The sequence below is a fragment of the Delphinapterus leucas genome, chromosome 9 (genome assembly GCF_059928025.1).
Source record: "Delphinapterus leucas isolate spDelLeu-1000000601 "Yukka" chromosome 9, BTC_Dleu_Yukka2, whole genome shotgun sequence".
Lineage (NCBI taxonomy): Eukaryota > Metazoa > Chordata > Mammalia > Artiodactyla > Monodontidae > Delphinapterus > Delphinapterus leucas.
Window position 1 is genome coordinate 64,370,402 of NC_143137.1, and position 19,356 is coordinate 64,389,757.

Genomic DNA, 19,356 nt, shown 5'->3' on the forward strand with positions numbered 1-19,356 from the left:
TGAATATAAAATGATTCATGATGGAGTACTGACAACTTTAAGCTGTGGATGAATTAGTTGGTCACTTAACCCTAGTGGTCTCTTTATAATTGATCTCCTAATTGACCTTAACTACTCTTTGTCCATAAACCTCACAGTTCACTAATTCTTTTGTTCATGTATTCATCCAACAAGAATTTATTGTTCTTACTATGTGTTAGGCTTCATTCCAGGCAAGGAACAAAACAGATAAAGACCTGGCCTCTCGTGTGTGTGAGAGACAGTAAAAACACAACCACCATCCAAAAAGATACATAATATAAGGTTCCATAAAGAAAACTAAAGAAGAGCAGGAGGATAGAAAAGTGACAGAGGGAGTCAGTGAAGGCTTCTCAGATGAGGTGGCATTTGAACAGAGACCTGCATGAAGTAAGGGAGCTGCCAGGCATGTATCAACGGGAAGAGTGTTCCAGGTAGAGATAACAGTAAGGGCAGTGCTCTAAGGAAAGTGTGTGGTTTTAATAGAAGATTGGGTTCCAACTTCATCACCTCCATGTGACATTGGCCTCAAGGGTTAGCATGAGAGGGGAAGTGAGCATGCTCAGAAATAGCAGAGAGCTGGGGGCAGTGAAGTGGCAGGGGCCCTTGTAAGAGCATCTCGGCCTGGGATGGAAAACTAGATTGTGGATAAATAAAATTTAGAAATTTTCCTTTACCAAAAAATTTAAATTTAATTGATGGCCTAAAATTAACCACTTTGTTATCACCAAAATTGCCATTTAAAAATGATATGTAATAGAGGACCAAATCCAAATAGCCAACACATACAGGAAAAGATAAAAGTTGCTCAAATTTGCTAGTCAGCAAGGAAATGAAAACAATGAGAGGGATTGATGTTTTGTTTTAGCCTGGACTGAGTGTTTTTCATAACTCAAATTGTGACCAAAGAGCTATGGGATTTGCAATAGGGTTGCCAAGGGGAGGACAAAGGACATTTTAGTGTGTTTGAAACAGTAATAGGAAAAGAAATGAAGCTGTTTTCTTATTGTATCTACCAAATTTAGCCCGTTTGTCTCTCTCTGTTCTCCTTTTCTACCCCTGTCCCCATCATATTCAGATTATATGATCAAGGAGAAAAATATGGCCGGATACATATCAGATTGTTGACTTGAGTTACCTTGGCAGGGAGATGCTATGGAGGAATGTGGAAAGGGGGAGGGGGAGTGATCTGAATTAAAAAAAGAAAAAAAGACTGCAACATCAGAAAGTCTGACTGCATGTAAGCATTTTTCTATGTACATACTGTTTTCAGAGTACTTGACACCGACAAGACCTGTAAATTGTAGTGTGTGTTGGCTTTTCTTTGGAGTATGTTCAGAGTTTAATGAAGGGAATCACTAGGGACTCAGACCAGCAAAATGTAGACCAGTTGTGTTCATATTTGTGTTTGCAGGACATAAATTAGAGATGCAAAATAAAAAATGAAGTTAGTAATTGACCATGAATGTCCAGATACATATAAAGAAATATGTGGGTTATTTTAAAAGTTTTCATCTAGATTGAGCTGTAATGAACAATACAGAAAATGAGACTGCACATCACAGGTTTTTCAACAAGCATTTGAGGCTAGCTGTATATTTTGAGTGGTTCATATACTGTCTTTAACAGGTTCCTTGCTCATTAGTTATATTTTAGCAAACAGCGATTTCAGAAAATGTTTTAGTTGCAAGCTACCCTAGAAGTAATTTATCTAATTTGTGCATCTCTTCCTAAATTTGTTAATGTGTGAATCTTAATTTTGGGAATGAAGGGGATCTTAATTTGTTAATGTGTGAGCTTCTGCCTTGTTTTTTAGGATTGGTCTTTTACTGGTAGACATAGGGAAAATGGACAGGGAGAGGCTCGCCTTCTGACTGAGGGGGAAAGAGCTGCACCGTATTCTAGAGTATCTTATGATCCTCTGCTATTTAGTCTTTTTTAATTTACTGGAAACCAAGAGTTCCTTTGTCCAGGATGATTAATCTGTGGCCGCTGCAGACTTTTAAAGTAAAGGTTTGCATCTCTCAAACTTTCTAAATTGGAATTGCTAAAAAAAAAAAAAAAGACCCAGGAAAGTGCAGTACAATAGTAAAAAGATTTGGTTTTCCACTGAAAAAAAAATTTATCCCACATTTGAGCAGCAAATGGTGCAAATTAAAACACAGATACACATGAGTAGAATGAAAATGATTTCCGTGTTTATGTTTATCACCAACATAGTTATTTACAAATAACCCATATGAAAATGTAAAAAAGCATATTACATCTTCACATGCCATCTATATTAACTGAATAAAGCTTAGTGACATTATTTGCAAATCTGTAGTTAATTGTACATAGACATTTTGTGCGTTAAAAAAGAAATGTACATAATTTAAAATAAATTACATTACACAATTTACAAAGTAATATTAACAAAAACTTAGACAGCTGCCTCCTTACTTAAACAAAATATTAATAAATACTCAGGTAATTAAATTAATCAAAAAACATATTCAGGGGATTATAATTTATAGAAAGACATTGCAAATTTAATAAAGTTATATTTTACAATGACACATACTGATCGCTTCAAATCTTTGTACTAGAAATAGGCAGGAAAAGGTATCAGGAAGGAAATCTTAATGTTTCCTTTGAAAAAATAAACATAAATAGAGTCCTGAAAAATAGTTGGGAAAAGCTCACTGAGGGTTCAAAGTAGGTAATCTAGAAACTATTGTTTAAAAAAAAAAATCTACAAAACACAAGACTGACACCCAGTGATAGTTTAAATAGACTAGAGGTTTTTGATCACTGGAAACATGACTCTCACAAGCTAAATGTCTTCATATAACTGCCATTTTAAGATCTGCCTTGGTAGAAGCACGAAAACATAAAACTACAAAATTAACTCTATCCATTTAGCATTTGTTTTACTCATTTCATAATGTAGACATAACCATTTCTCAGTTTCCCTGCTAGATGCAGAATTATATCACACTGGAAAACATCCTTTTTATAAAGAGTCATGTCTGCTGGGCCCACACTCCAGTTTCAGACACCTGAAATCCTGCTCTGCACTCTCAGCCACCTGAGGGCAGGACCGGAAGGGACAGGCGGAAGTTTCAGTTCTCACATCTTAATTAGACCCAGGAAAGATCACTGCCTGACGTGATTCCTCACAGATTCGTTCATGGACTGCTCTCCTTTCAATACCCTCAAGCTTAGAGTGGAAATAGAACAAGAAACATATTTGAATTTGGTAATATTTTTACAATTAGTGAGACCCTGGATCATTTGGGAAGCCTGATTCTTGCAAATCTGTTCAAACCTTGATTCAGCCTAAGAATAGGCTCTTCTTTCTGTAAGTTTTGAAAGGTGCAGGCCTCCCTCGCTGTCTTGTAGACTAGCACGTGAACAAAGGCACGAGGGGAAGATTGGTGGAGGGGGATAGTACTGGGTAGGACTAAATCTAAGGTAGGAATTGACATTTTTACAGAAAACGTCTATTTTTTTTTTTTGGCATGTCCTCCACAGCTTTTCTTTTTTACTCATGTCTTTGACCAGTACATTCTGTTTAAATGAACCTGTTCACACTCTAAATGACACATTGACTCCAATAGGAAAGACATATAGGCATTCACCGCTTTTTTTTTCTTATTAAAAACGTAGGCATGTTTAGCAGAAGGTGGTTCTGAGGGAAGCAGACAAGATTAGTTGTTGATAAGAGAGCAGAGTAGACAGAGACCAGGCACTGAACATCATCATGAAGGAGAAGGATATACAGGGAGTTAGAGGAGGTTAAAATAAAAATTGAGAGGTGTTACTTGCCACTATGACCACTGCCACCTGCCTGAGGGTAGAGGAGCCATATAGCCAAAGCCTGTCAGCATGGCCCGAGACATGGACATTACATAAGGAAAAATACTAACCATGTTGAACACTAAATCTGGAGTGAAGGGTGATGTGTGTGTCATTTTCATTATTTTCATTAAGCATTTTTCCTTGTTTTGAATCTTAGATATATATGTAAACAAAAGCCATTACTAATATTTTACAGTGCCTAGCAGAGTGTCTTACATGTGATAATTCAATAAATATTTGTCTTGTTATAGGTACTTGTGCTTTGTTATAATTAAAAACATGCTTTTATGCACTCCTTTTTAAATTAGCTTTAAGCTACACCAGAGTCCTCAAAAAGGCTTTGAAATAAGGATTGTGGTCAACTTCCTAGATTAGATATTGATGAATGAGCAAACCACCCTCTTTCAAGAGAGATCAGTTATGCCACTTCTATGTCATTTAAATGGAAACAGTCCAACAAAATAGCATAATACTGTGTCAATGTTTTTCATTTCTTTTTTTAAAACCAAGCAAACCTTCATACTTACAGAACAGTAATTCTTAATCTTTGTGGGCTCACAGACCATTTTGGTAAGACAAGTTACTACTATATTGCCCTCCTGAATTCTTCAAATGAACAGGAGGAATAAGGTTTTGATGAAATTCCGGTAAAGTACTTAACTCATTATTGACTCATGCCAGGAACAAAAATAAGGCCATTTTCATGTTATAAACATGAATATAGTAACCTTCATTTGTCCAAAATAGTCAGCTAGCTACATTCTCCTCTTTGTACCTTTCTAACAAGAGGCCATCCAGTATTTATTTATCCTAATGAGGAACTTCCAGTATGCTCCCTAGTGTTAGATCACATTGAACCTAGCGTCCTTCATATCTGCAAAAGGTAATCGATTTATGAATAAAATCATCTTGTATTTTCATGACATTTTATAATGTTGATCTATTCATTTAATTTTAACAATATAGGTAGGATGATACTGACCTACTTTCTGAATTAATGACTTTTAAATGATCGTAAGTATAGCATTAGTAGCAACAATATTTTATTCTAGTCAACAATTTCAAGGGTATTGGGTATGGCATGCGTTTCGTAAGACTGTCAGCGAAACTCTTCAAGTAACGGCAACGGACTATTTCTCAACCATTTTGGACAAATGGAGTTCATTTTATTCAGAGAGATCAACTTGAGGATTATCTGGAAGACCCCTGAGTACATATATTGACAATCAATCACAGTTTTAGGGTGACAATATTATTTTTGTCTTCCTCTTTAATAAGACAGATGAAATGGAATTGTTTTTCCTTGTTCAAATCCTTGGTTTAAGGTAAAATTCTCATTTTCCTGACATCCTGTTTGCTTAGAAATGATTTACATGTTGCTTAATACGGTGAATGTTGAATAAGGAATTAGTGCTCACCACATTTAATGCTTATCGAAATATGTAGAAATCTGTTTATTTGAGGGACAACGACATTCCAATCTGTCTTTTGTAATCTTTGCAAATACTCTAGCAAACAGTAGGGGGAGTTCAAACTCTAGTATGAAGGTAAGATACCTTCGAGTCCAAACCACTTGTATAGCAACACAGCTATGTTTAAGACAGAATAGCTTGTGATGCTATTTTTTAAAGACCTGAAAACGTAACGTCCTTCCGTCTCCCAAAGGTTGTCACAATAAATGTTGCCTGAAAAATGGTATCGCTTTTTAATGGCACCTTTTGAATTTTCCTTTCATACGAAAGAAACCAGCCGAGTTAGATATCATTTTACTGGGCCATTCCCAGGGCTACATCTGTGAAAAATATAGCTACTTCCAATACAGTGATAAGTTGAATGACCGTTTTTCATTTCTGAAATTAAACACTGATCGCAGTCTGAGGGTAAATGAATGAAAGCTCAAGATGACACGATGGAGAGTGAGTTAGCACTGAAAAAGCTTCTAGACCAGGGAACAGCCAAACCACAACAAATGTGGTCTGCTCACTTCTTTTAAAGGAAGTTTTATTGGAAAACATCCATGCTCATTCTTTTATGCACTGTACTGTGTATTGTCTATGGCTGCGTTCTCACAATGGCAGAATGGAGAAGTTGCAACATAGACCTGGCTGAAAATCTTTACCATCTGACCTTTTACAGAAAAAGTGTGCCACCCTTGGTCTAGATATTTAATGAAGCCCTGGACAAAATATTTATTCTTCTCTTTTAAAAATTCTAGTTTTTGATATCATACATTAAAAAGACTCGCTTCAAATTTTACTGGTGAGAAAGACAAAACAATGGATTTTGAAATACATTCCATCTGAAACTAGGAAAACAAATCAGGGAGAAAGAAAAAATCAACACACAATTTTGATTTCTTTTAGTTACAAAAATCACAAACACATTTCTTCCATCTGCTCAAAATTAAAAAGACAACCAGCTCCTTTTTTTCTTTTCTTTTCTTTTTTTAACAAAGATAACAAGTATAAAAATCTAGTCATAAACAGCCTTCAAAGTACAATTAAAAACCAACTAGAGGGATCCATCTTTTGGAGGGTTAGTGAGTTCGGGATTTAAACACTTAAATTACCGCCATGTTGTTGATTTCACAATGGCTGCAGTGATGAGGAAGTGTGCAGCAGATGTAATAGCTAATTCCATTCTGTCGCCATCCCAACTGAACTTTACTCTCTTTAGGACACAAGAACTTGTAAATGTCTCCTTGACACTCTGAGCACAGATGTCTTCATCCCATATGAAAAGAGGCAGTTTCTATGGCAATACTGGTTAAGTGCCTATCATGCTGCACTAATATAGTGCAAAAATGTGCCTTCCATATAGCAAAAAAGATGCAGGCAACCGGTTTGAAAATTAGAGAAAGTAGAAACATACTGTATTAACACAAGCAAATTAGTTTTCCAGACAATAACCACTATAAAATACTGAACTTGAGGACTCTTCTAAGGTACTAGTACCTGTCCAGCATTTGTAGTTTGGAGAGAGACAAGAATTAAGTCTTATAAAAGGGTCTTTGCCTCTGAAATGCAGGTCAATGAAACTATCATCAATCACCAGGATGCTGAATTTATTCAGTGGGTTTTCTGCTCAGTTTAGAGTTTATCTTTATTCACCATTAAAATTGCTTATTAACAAGTACATAATCTGACATAATGTGTATCATCAATTGAGTATACATGTTGTTATGTTTGACTATAGTAGTGTAGAGATCTTGGTATAAACTCTTCATGCGAAAATGTTACTATGGTTAACTGCAGACAGAGGCTTGCATCAGGCATCCTAACTGGCCAATCCCACCACCGTATTTTAGAGATGAAAGTGAATTATCAGTTGGTAGATTTCAGAAAGATCACATAAAACTCTCAGAATACAGCATGTATTCAACTAAATCTCCTAGAATTCTCAAGGCTGATGGTTTCTATGTAAGTGGTACTGTCTTGATATCTCCAGTGGCACTGTGATTTTCACTCTTAATGATGATCTTTTAAGAAGTTACAATGTATTTTAATCCATCCAGTTTGAATAGCTTTGTGGCCTCTGGATATCTACAGCAAAGGTAGAAAGCTGAGACTGGTTGTTGCAGGATAAGTTATGGTTTACATGTCTGCATCTCCGTCGTAGGCTAAGGTTAAAGGTTTCAGTCGGTTGTTTTGCCTTCTTTGGGGTTTCTTTGGCTTTTTGCTGTAAAGAAAAAAAAATCATTAAAATTGGGAGAAAGAAAATATTCAATTGCAATTTTTATTGTTTTAAATGAAAAAACTGGAAACATTGGTAAACCTAAATTGCTTAATTGCCTACACTGCCTAAATTCAACCTTAAAATTTGATTTTCTGATTTTTTAATTTCTCTGTTTTATGCTCTGAATAAACTTGAAACAGAATCCTTCAAATATTTTATTATCCTGTAAAAGATGAATTGTTTAAATGGAATTCCTCTAGTACGAACAATGGAAATAATGTTATAGTATAATCACTTATATCTGTCCATAAACTTTTATAAATAACACAATTTATAATTAATGTTTTAAGAGATAGTTGAATTGGGTATTACCATAATATCTTCCTCAGTAGTAATTCAATATAAAAATCTACAGTTCATCATAAGTATACAAAGTAATGTTTGCTTATAGAACCAAGGAGAACACACTTGAGAAGATGACCTGGGGCAGCTCTGGCTCATCTTCAGAAATTAAATGGATCAGATTTGGTAGTTTTTAGATTAATCTAAGACTAAAGCCATGCTTATTCAGAAATTCAGATGAACACTAATGTGGAATACTTATTTGAGACATTAGATTGCTGTTCTTGGTTATGGCCAGTTGAAAGTGTTTCCTCTGAAATAGAGATCCCCTTAGATTTTGAAATATTTAAACACTCACCAAGCTAGATATATCATGGAGACAATGAAGATGAGTAACACAAATGCCCCAGCTGCTACACCATAAACCCAGGTCTTTAGTCTCCCATCTAAGAAGAATGGATATTAGTCATTAATTTACATTAGTCTGGTATATATATGACAGTCTTTAACCACAACCAATGACCAGTCACATATGACCAAGTCCTTTCAAAACTCAAAATGAATTATTGCTTAGGCATAATTAATGATTAATGCAAAGCTGCTATAGTGAGTTAGATGGTCCTTCATTAAAGATAAATTATCAATGAAAATTGAATTGAAAAGCAATGAAGTTTGAATTCAAGTTCAGATATCAAGTTAACAGGTCTACATTTCTGCTGCTTCTTACCTGAATTTTCTTTTAAACCCAATATATGTGTAATGCCAATATAAACATTTTCTTCTGATTTTCATTCTATCTTTAGAATGGCAATTGTGAGAAGAGAAGAAAAAATAATGCAATTTCAAGAAAGTCCTACAGCTTTGAGTTAATGCTGACAGGTATCTCAATGTAAACTTTGTCATTTAAATATTTTTTCCAGATGAACTGATAGTAAATATATTTAACATTTTTGGAATTAATAATCCTTTATCTAGTTTATACTTAGAGCGTGCTTTAAAACTGATTTGACAATATCCTTTGTAAAAACAGCCAAGTTTGATTAACATATAAAAGGATCTCTAAATAACTTTTTTCTGTCTTTTCTATTGTATGGAATCAGGACAGGAATTTTTCTTTTTTTCCAGTTTTATGATAGGAAACTTTTAAAATTTGGTTTTCTGGTCTCATTCACTTTGAACTTCTCAGTTTTATATTCTGAATAAACTTCAAACGAGTGATACTATTAATGACTTTGCCTAACCTAACTTGATCCTCACACCAACATATATTTTCTGTTGCACACATACAGCTAAACAAACATATGATTTTAGAATTAAAATTATAGATTGGGCAAACTGACTCCACAGAGACTCTGGTTTATGCAATATTTGAAAGGCATCAAAAGCAAATTAGTACTATGATTTTTTTTTTTTTTTTTTTGCCTAGAGCTGGATCAATTAGGGGTTCACTTGCTGGAAATAAACTAAGTTAATATTCTAAATACCCTTTTTTTTTTTTTTTCTCAATTCTAAAGATTTAAAAAATTTGAGTCTGGGTTCAAAATCAAAAGAGCTCTATTGGGTTTACTTGCCCCGAGAGAAATTCAACAAATATTTTTGGGTTTTTCATAAACCAAGAGCAAGGTCTAACTGTATGTTCTTAAAACGTGTACCTTTTTAATATATTAAAATGTTCACTTTAGGAAAACTATATATTAAATGAAAACGACAATAATAATATTCTCTTTAAAAATCAGTTTTGATGTGCGGAGATCTGCTTGGATTTTTGGTCAGGGTCAAGACTGCAAATGGCCATTTGCTGGTCCGCTGTCCTGGACACTGAGAGGAAGAGTTTCCCATGCTTACAGAAACAGGTCAGCTTCATATTTAACCACATCATCACTGGGATGATGTGGTTAAATATGAATCACCCAAATATTGAACATACTTAAAAAAAAAATTCTCAATAGTGATTCACCAGTAAGGGAAAGTGTCTTGACTAAATGCATTAAAAATGTGCTGGCTATGCAAATCGCTTCCTTCCTTTCTCATGTTTCTAACGGAGTCAGGAAGTAGTTTATGCCTGGCTTTGCCTGGAGATTTCCTTCCGTCATGAACTAGTCATCCCTCTAGGGTGTGAGAAAAAGTGTCATGATCTTAGTTACCATATAGCTCTTGCAGCACATTTTTAAGCACCAGCTTAGTTCTAGGGCTAAGCATATGGTTGAATCAACTGCAGAGAGAAAACGTACAGAGTAAGGATAGCATCTGATGAGGCTTCAAGCTTTTGTCTGTATGGGCTTCAAGTCCATTACTAGATACATTACGAGCTGTCTGTTGAATATGACAGGTGTCTAGTCAGTCTCCAAGTTTAGATTGTCCCATCTAGACAGGAAGCCTCCATCCCTGCCCCCGTTTATCTGGTGCTAGTATAGATTCTGAGTATTTGAGTGTGCCAGCTCTAAGGGCTGGTAGAAATTGGTCTGGCTGCCAAGTATCTCCTGCATTGCTGATCTTCCTGTTTAAGGTTCAAATATTTAACACTCTGTGGCGAAACGGAAAATTATTTAACGTCTTTATAGTTTTATTTGTTCGAGTTCTGAATGACAACACTTTTTTCCTAATATTTTCATTGTTAGATTTCTTTGTTCAATGTGAAAATAATTACACTTCTAAATTTAGGACTGAAATTAAAATAAATAATATCAATCCTAAAATTTTTCTCAGAAGAAAGTACTCATTTTTCTGAATTTTCAGCATGAGTGCTTTTTTCACAATAGTAGAAAATTATAATAATATATGGCAGTATCAACATAAATGACTGTACATAAAATAATTAACTCATATGAAAATGCTTGCTCATTTTTTTAATCCTTTGGTATTGGTTAAATATATAGCTAAAGAATTCTACATCAACACTGTCTAGTCACTTCACCTGGCCCAAATGGCTGTAGAAACCAGGTCCTTCCCCGTCCTGCTGGGTTACTGGAGGGTTGGGTTGGATGTACTGCCCGACTGGTTTTCACATCTCCTCTTTTGTCCTCCACAGTGGGTATCACCACCACGGGGATAAGTGTGCATTGCTCAAGTGTACCATTGGAAGACATGACTTCAGTGTACCCTTCTTCACAACTGCACATCCTCGTCTGCAGAAGAACAAGACTTATACTGTACATGCAAGGTGATCTTTGTAAGCATAACAGACCTGACTTGAAGAGCAGGCTTTAAAGAAATATTGTTCTGGGAATTTACTTCATGTAATTTCTGTCATAACTACGTAAAAAAGAACACACTTTTTGTTCCTTTACAGACTTATTCTAACAGTAGAGGCAAGTGCATTCAGAATTGTTTATAGTGATAAAAGGAGAGGTCCCAAAATAGAATTTTTATGCCTCAAGACATGCTTTTTTGGGGTTGGGGAATGGATTGTACCAGAGGCAGTGGGGTGACAAATGATGAAGCTGGCTTGCCTACTCTAATGAATTCACACATACCTCGCTACAGTACGAGTGGGGTTGACTACACGGTGGATTACAAGACCTGTCAGCATCAGGCTGGCGCACCACCAAGCAGCCCCCTGCAGAACAGAAAATCATATTTTGACAAGTAGCATCTCTTGCAATGATTAAAAATACATCATTGTTGTAGACTTGTCTTTGAATCCTGAACCACCTTGGGAATCCCACAGACTTTTCCGAGGGCAGCTGACTGAAATATCTGGTTGACCTTGACCACTGTATTTAGGGTCTCGAGGCTCTTCTTATTCAGAGAAGACAGCAAAGTACCTGCCACTCAGCAGGTGCTCAATAAGCACCTGTTGAATGGATTATTTTATAGTTGCTACTTTGAAAACACTAATTGCCTGCAAGCTATTTATCATAGTTTCTGAGACCAAGTCCAGCACTAAAAAGCAGATTTAATATTCTTTTAAAATTCTTTCTTGGTTATTCAAATAAATAGTTTTCATGTTAAGATGTCCCTTTAATTCATGTGACTATCTTGTATATGTATTTTTTTTTCTTTTATTTTTTTTGCGGTACGCGGGCCTCTCACTGTTGTGGCCTCTCCCACTGCGGAGCACAGGGTCTGGACGCCCAGGCCCAGCGGCCATGGCTCACGGGCCCAGCCGCTCCGCGGCATGTGGGATCCTCCCGGACCGGGGCACGAACCCACGTCCCCCGCACCAGCAGGCGGGCTCTCAACCACTGCGCCATCAGGGAAGCCCTGTGTATGTATTTTTTATAATACATATTTCTTTTTGAGAAAATCACTAATTCAGGATAGTTTTGGGGTATAAGAAAACAAAGGCAGCTACTAAGTGTATGTCTGCACTATTGTTTTAACTTGACATTGCAGCTCTCTGTTTAGTCCTCTTCTTTCTTCCTTCAAGTACAGTACCAGGTGTGCTGAAGTTGTTATAATGAAGTTTCAAGACAAGAATAGATGTCATAAAGAAACAGTATTGGTGGCATGGAAAGAACTGATAGTTTCAAACCATACTTGTTCAACTTAGAATTTTAGCAAAGCAAGATTTTTCCTTTATTTGTGGAATTGATGATCCTCTTGGAATCTAATCAAAGGTACCTATTAATTCCTTGCCTTATCTCTCTATATTATAAACAAAATATTCACAGAAAAATTGTTATGGAAAAGCAGTTAGTCATTGCAAGGCAGTTGCAGTTACATGGCCATATTGAAGTTATCATCATTAAACATATGAAGACAAAGTAAAGCAGCATCTTGAGTTTCTTATAAGGACAACTATTCATAAAATTAAAGCAATCAATCAAGACAGATAATATACTTTACATGCTTGTCTATTTCTCATAAAGAATCTCATCTCTCCTAAAAGATGGAAGAAGAATGCATACAGAGTTTATCACAAGTCAATCATTTACACATTTTTTGGGGGGGGTATAAAACAGCATTAGAAGGGAATAAATACATGGGATACCTATATAGAAAAGAAGTTGAAAATATGATTTCTACAGGTAAGTCTTTTAAAATTTGACTTACCTTTGCATTGGGGAATAGCCCCAATTTCAGTGTGAAAAGAGCTTTTAACATGTAGAAGAAAAGGCAGACAACTATTATTTGCATCCATATTTGGAAAAAAAAAAACACTGAAAACTGATAGGATCCTCTGGGGAAGCTGTAAAATACCCTCTGAAGAGTTTAAAGAAGAATGTAGACATTCATTTTCAACAGCTGAGTTGAGTGGACCACCTCTATAATGCCTTTGGGTTCAGAAAGCCTATGCTTCTCTTCCCAGAACTCTGTCTCCCCCTGTTGCCTCGGAGAGTGGTGTGCTTGGAACAGATTTTTCTTCCAGAAAATAACAGTGTGAGAGAGCAAAGCGTTTCTTGGTAGGTGTCTTTTCTTTGTTATAGATGTATCCACTGGGAGTTGCTATTATCAAGTGTTTCTTAACACAGATTTCTCATGTCTAAAATCTTATCTTCACAAGAATACAATCTGACATCCTGCTCTAGCTTTCATAAGGAAGAAATTAGTAATTAGGTTTCAATAAATCCAGGTAATTTAAAATTCAATATAAAAATTTATGCTTTCCAAAAAGCATATCAACCCCTGCTCCTATCATCTTACTGTAGATACTACAGTTAAATTTATAAATGGACATTACTCAGAGGCAACAAAATGCACATTACTTTTTCTCCCTGCCAGAGGGTCAAAACAATGGCAGCAAGTCAGCAGGTCCCCCTGAACAGTTAACTGTCAATACTCAGGCTGCTACTATGCTATGGAGATTCCTATAGATTAGATCTCTACAAATACATTGTTTAAGAAGAGACATTAGATCTTTGGGTACATGGGCCTGAGGCTGAGGTTCTGTTCTGACCCTGGTTTCTTTGTAGAAAATTTGCAGGGTGGTTCACTCCATCTCTGGAGCCAATTTTCTTCCCTCTTCAAAGGGTCTTTGGGATCCCTTGCATTTACTGGACTCAGATAAGGAAACTTCAGTAACTGTAGATTAGAGTAGATCTTGGGGGTATATTTGGGTCAAAGGAGATTCAAAAACAGTTTTCATTTGGATTTCTTCTTTCAATGTACAATGATTTTTGACTTGGGACAGAGTAGGTAGACTGGCTACTCATATGCTCTGGGCTTGAGTTTTACCAATAGGTCTTCTATATTAATTAATAAAAAACTATAAATCATAGATTTCTGAATTTAAGCAAAATATCTGGATTTGTGTCATCATATTCTCTTGGCAATATTTTTGGACTGCATGTATATTGCCTTTAAGGCCCAGAAACAGAGTCAACAAAATATTGACTTTCTTAGCATGTAAGAAGTAAGTTATTAATATATAAGATTTCTAGGAAAAACAATCTGAGAATTATTTACTTATAATCATTTATTAGAATTAGACAGTATTTTAAGTAAATTATAGCAGCAATGTCTAAAATGGCTGGGTGAGGGAGAATTTAATTGAAACATTAAACAGCAAAATAATTTGTCATTGGTCATCAGGTGCACAGCTCAGGTGTCGTGAACCCAACCATGTGTGGAATACTCAAAGAATATCTTTGTTTTCTTAATTATTTTCTTTAACCAGTTACATGTGTGTTACAGTAAGACTTTCAAAGAACAAAGAAATGGGAGGTTTACCTGTTACATTTATACCATCTGATCTTTGACACCAGACTGTTCGGGAAGAGCCCTTCCAAGCACTAGCCATCCATTTATACTCGTAACACTGTCCCTCTGCAGGAACACAATAAACATTAACAGAGGCATTCTATAGGCCAGCGGAACAATCATGGAGATAGGGTATTAATAAAATATTTATAAACAATTGGAAAGGGATGAGAAGTCCATCCTGAATGATTCAAATGTCAAGTTATTATCCAGAAGCTGCCATATAAATGTTACAAAATTCCAGATACATACCTAAATTCCAACTAATTTTCTATGTCTGCTGTCATACTATCTAATGTGAACCTGGATTTTCAATTTAATTTTATGTTTATTTGAAGTATTATAAAATATCCAACATACAGACAAGGACAGAGAATAATTTAAAAAATATTCAATTACCCATCATTCAATTTTAACTAATATTACCATTTAGTCATATTTGCTTTATTTTTGGTTGTTGATGAGTAAAAAAAAGTAACAAATAAACTTGAAGTTCTATTATATTGCTTCCTGATCTGATGTCCCTCTTTGTTTCTCCAGCAATACCCAGTCTTCTGAAGTAGATACATGCATTTCTGTGACATGTTTTTAATTCTTTTAATATAAATAGAATGTAAGTATAAATATATACAATCTATAAATTATTTATAGAATTATTTTTAGGTGTTTTTTTTGGGTCTTCGTTGCTGCACGTGGGCTTTCTCTAGTTGTGGTAAACAGGGGCTACTCTTCATTGCAGTGCGCAGGCTTCTCTTGTTGCAGAGCACAGGCTCTAGGCGCGTGGGCTTCAGTAGTTGCAGAGCGTGGGCTCAGTAGTTGTGGCGCACGGGCTTAGCTGCTCCGCAGCATGTGGGATCTTCCCGAACCCCAGGGGTCGAACCCATATCCCCTGCATTGACAGGCGGATTCTTAACCGCCGTGCCACCAGGGAAGTTTTTTAGGCAGTCTTAAAATTTAAAAAGTATCATACTGATACATATGATACATACATCTTTTTGAAACTTAATAGTCAATGTTATATGTAACATAAAATGTTATAAATGAAATATTTCTATGTGATTTTTTTAATGCAGACATAGTCAATTTATTTTAACTGCTACATAGAATTCCATGGTACTATCTACAATTTATTTATCTATTTCCTCTATGGGTGGACTTTTAGGTTGTTTTCAACTTATGCTATTATAACAGTGCCTCAGTGGTCAGTCTTGTGCAAGCCTCCTGGTGCTTCTTCAAGGTAAATATTTAGAAGGGAAATTTCTGGGTATCATTGCAGGGATAGCTGAAACTTTACTAAATACAGCTTATTCTTTTCTTTAAAAGGTGACAGTTTATATACCCACCAGCACTGAATAAGAGTTACTATTACTCTAAACCCTCACAAACATTTATAAATTCCAGATTTAAATTTCTTGTCAGTCTTGTGGGTGTGGAAAGCTATCTTGTCATTTTTAACTTGTAGTTGATTACCAAAGCTATTAAACAGTGAGAAAAATGTTTTGGGGCATTTAGATTTCCTCTTGTGAATTGCTTATGTATATCTTTTGGCTCCCCCCACCCCTTTTTTTCTACTGAAATATATGCCTTTTAATATTGGGTTGTGGGAATTTTTTATTCTAGAATAACAATTCTCAAATTATGGTCCAGGGACCAGGGAAGACTTCGACATTCTTTCAGAGTACGTGTGTGATGATTTTCCCCTTTAACTACACACCTGGGTAAGTAAGGCTGGATTTTCTTCATATACATAAACTAAACTAAGATGGCAATAGACTGAATGCAGAAGCACAGAAGAGAAGCCAGCTGTCTTCTGTTAAGCCAGATGTTAAGCCAGAGATTTGAAAAAGTGTAAAACGAGTCAATGACTGTCATTAAAGTTGTTTTCTTTTTGTTTTGGAAAATAGTTATTTTTCAGGAAATATTTATGGTAACAAATTGATTTATGATTGTTTTAAATAAATTATCAAGTATTTTAAAACATCAGTTGTCATTTTTTAATATGAAAAATTTTGATATATATAAGTCACAGAGAAAAGCAGTTTGGGGTACTCAGCAATTTTACAAGTATGAAATTGTCTTGGAATGCTGAAAAGATTTAGGATAGTTGTTCTAGACGCTAATTCCTTAAAATTGACTTCACAAATATCTTTTCTAAGTCTGTGGCTTGTCCGGTAACTTTGTTTATGATCTATTTTACAGTGTAGAAGATTCAAATTTTGATTTGAAAGAATTTTTGTTTTTCATTTTTGTTTGTGATTTTGGTGTTGTATTGGGGAGATTTTCGTCATCTTTTTTTTCTACCCAACTTTGTTTTATTTCTTAAGATTTCACAATAAATGGGAGTTGTCTGTTTCTTTAAATTTTAGTGAAACTCATAATTAAAGCCATTTAGGTTTTAGTGTGTGTGCATGTGTGAGAATATTTGATAGACTTGTGTTTTTAATAGTTGCAGAATCTATGGTTTAGCTTCTCTATTACTCTTGATAAATAACATTCTAAATTGTTGTCAAGTTTTTACATTTATTAGCAAAATTTTTTCATAGAATTATATTTTTAAACACTATCTTATTATTAGTAGTAATTTTGTCCTTTTTTTTCCTTCATTGATTATGCATGAGGTGGTCTATTTTGTTAGTTTGGTCAAAAAACAAGCTATTGGCTTTGTTGATTATCTTGTTTATTTGTTTCCTGTCTCATTGAATTTGTATTTATCAGTACTGTATACACTCTATTTCCCTTTTTTTTTTTAATTGGGTTGAAAGTCTAGCTCTTTTTATTTATTTGTTAATTTAATTTAATTTAATTTTTTTGCGGTACGCGGGCCTCTCACTGTTGTGGCCTCTCCCGTTGCGGAGCACAGGCTCCGGACGCGCAGGCTCAGCAGCCATGGCTCACGGGCCTAGCCGCTCCGCGGCATGTGGGATCTTCCCGGACCGGGGCACGAACCTGTGTCCCTTGCATCGGCAGGCGGACTCTCAACCACTGCGCCACCAGGGAAGCCTGAAAGTCTAGCTCTTATTAAACTTTTCTCCCTCCTATATAAGAATGTAAAGCTTCACATTACCTTCTAAGTACTTCTGTGCTGCATCCTGCATAACATTTGATATGTAATGCTCTAGAAACGTAGCTTTCGGTTTTCACTTCTGTGTGGGCATGGGGAGAGTTTCTTGGCAATTTTTACTGATTCCTAATTTTACTTCATTGTCATTTCAGGGTAAACAATTCTTTTTCTTTTCTTGGGAATTATTTCATTTATTGTAACCTCTGTCCTTTCTCTCCTTTACCTACCCAGGAATATGAAATGTTTTTTATCTGGTTGGTAAATTTGGGAAGACTTAACTAAGAAGGTAGATAATTCTATAATTCTTGGGTTAAGGCATCTAGCTCAATTGGCTTTCATTCTAAGCATTGTTCTCCAACATTCTAAGCTTTCTTCAACTTTTCAGCAATATAGATGTTATTTTGGCTCCTATTTGCTAATATATGTCATACTCAGTTGCTTCAGAACACAAGCGGGAATGAGAGGGTTGTTTGTTGAGCAAGACATTCTCCACTAGATAACAATTCTTTTTTTTTCATTTAGATTTCTTCTGTGTTCCCAAACTAGAACATTTTAACGCTCTGTGGTTCTTGTGAATGTCATCTATTGCTTATATTGGGTGCATGGCTCTATGTGTATGTACACATATACACACAGACATATAAAGATGTATTTTTATATATGCTTTATGTCAAATTTAGACTAATCCTTACCAATACTTAGATTTATCAATTTCTGAGAATATAGTAAAATATCTCATTTTGCTGTTGCTTTGTAATTTTTCTTTCTCTCTTTTGATTTAAATAAATTGAGGATATTCTTACATTCACACATCACCAGGGTTGCTACAGGTGTACAAATAACTTGCTCCTAATCATCTCAGCCTTCTTTAGCTCATAAAACTTGGAAATACTTTTACAATATTTCATTTATGAAGGGTGGCAAGACTTTTATTCTCTAAATATTTAGAATTCAGAATCATACCCTGAATTCTCAACTTTAAGTGATAGCTTAGCAAATTTGCTTATTCAACAGAAAATTTTATATCTTATACTTTTGCTTATCAACACAAAACTAAAATAAATAGATTTTATGAATAGTAGCACTCACCATCACATGATTTTGTTTCTAACATCTGCTCTGGGCACAGATGTTGATTCTCTAGCTCTTGTATAATCACCGCTCTGGAACGGACCTGTATTCCACCAAAACCTAGGTCCTCACCATTCACACAGGTCAGCTGACACAGGCTCCAGGAAGACCACTCCTTCAAATAACAGTCACCTGCAAACCACAAGTTTGTAGTTTATACCGATACCCATAAAGAATAGCCAGCCAGATAATCATTTTATGTTTAACCCGACTGAGCAATGTTTTTAGGTATGCCAGTCATTCATGATATTTGTAAGATTTGTTTAAGTATTTAATATTTGCAAGTTTGTATGTGGTTTTGTAAGTTTGTATTAATAGTGTTATTTTCTGAGTGGATGTTACTGAGTATAGCATATGTGCTGCTTAATGATATCAAAGGTAAACTATGGTTTGAAGGAACTTGTCCATCATGATTTCCCTTCTCTTAAGTGACAACAATACTTGATTAAAACCTGCTACTATCACTCTTGTCATTATCATCATAAAAGGGTTTATTAAGCACTTGGTACTATTAAAAGAAAATCGAAATATACACAGGACTTGTCTCCTAGGCGTTCAAAATTTCAAAGAGCTTGAAGTCCAAGGCTGAGAAAGCTGGTATTTATGCTTGGTTTCTGTTTCTTACCAAAGTTGTGGAGGTGAGA

General features: G+C 35.3%; 1 protein-coding gene across 1 annotated transcript in view; it reads right to left on the reverse strand.

Moving 5' to 3' along the window:
- Positions 1 to 4,880: 4,880 nt before the first annotated feature.
- Positions 4,881 to 19,356, reverse strand: part of THSD7A (thrombospondin type 1 domain containing 7A) — a 262,845-nt gene continuing 248,369 nt past the window's right edge. The window contains exons 23-28 of the mRNA XM_089917089.1: positions 18,671 to 18,844; positions 14,491 to 14,586; positions 11,352 to 11,434; positions 10,793 to 11,003; positions 8,237 to 8,324; positions 4,881 to 7,539 (exon numbers count right to left, since the gene is read on the reverse strand). Coding sequence (XP_089773215.1) covers positions 7,455 to 7,539; positions 8,237 to 8,324; positions 10,793 to 11,003; positions 11,352 to 11,434; positions 14,491 to 14,586; positions 18,671 to 18,844 — 737 coding nt within the window. The 3' untranslated portion in view covers positions 4,881 to 7,454. The remainder of the gene's footprint in view (positions 7,540 to 8,236; positions 8,325 to 10,792; positions 11,004 to 11,351; positions 11,435 to 14,490; positions 14,587 to 18,670; positions 18,845 to 19,356) is intronic.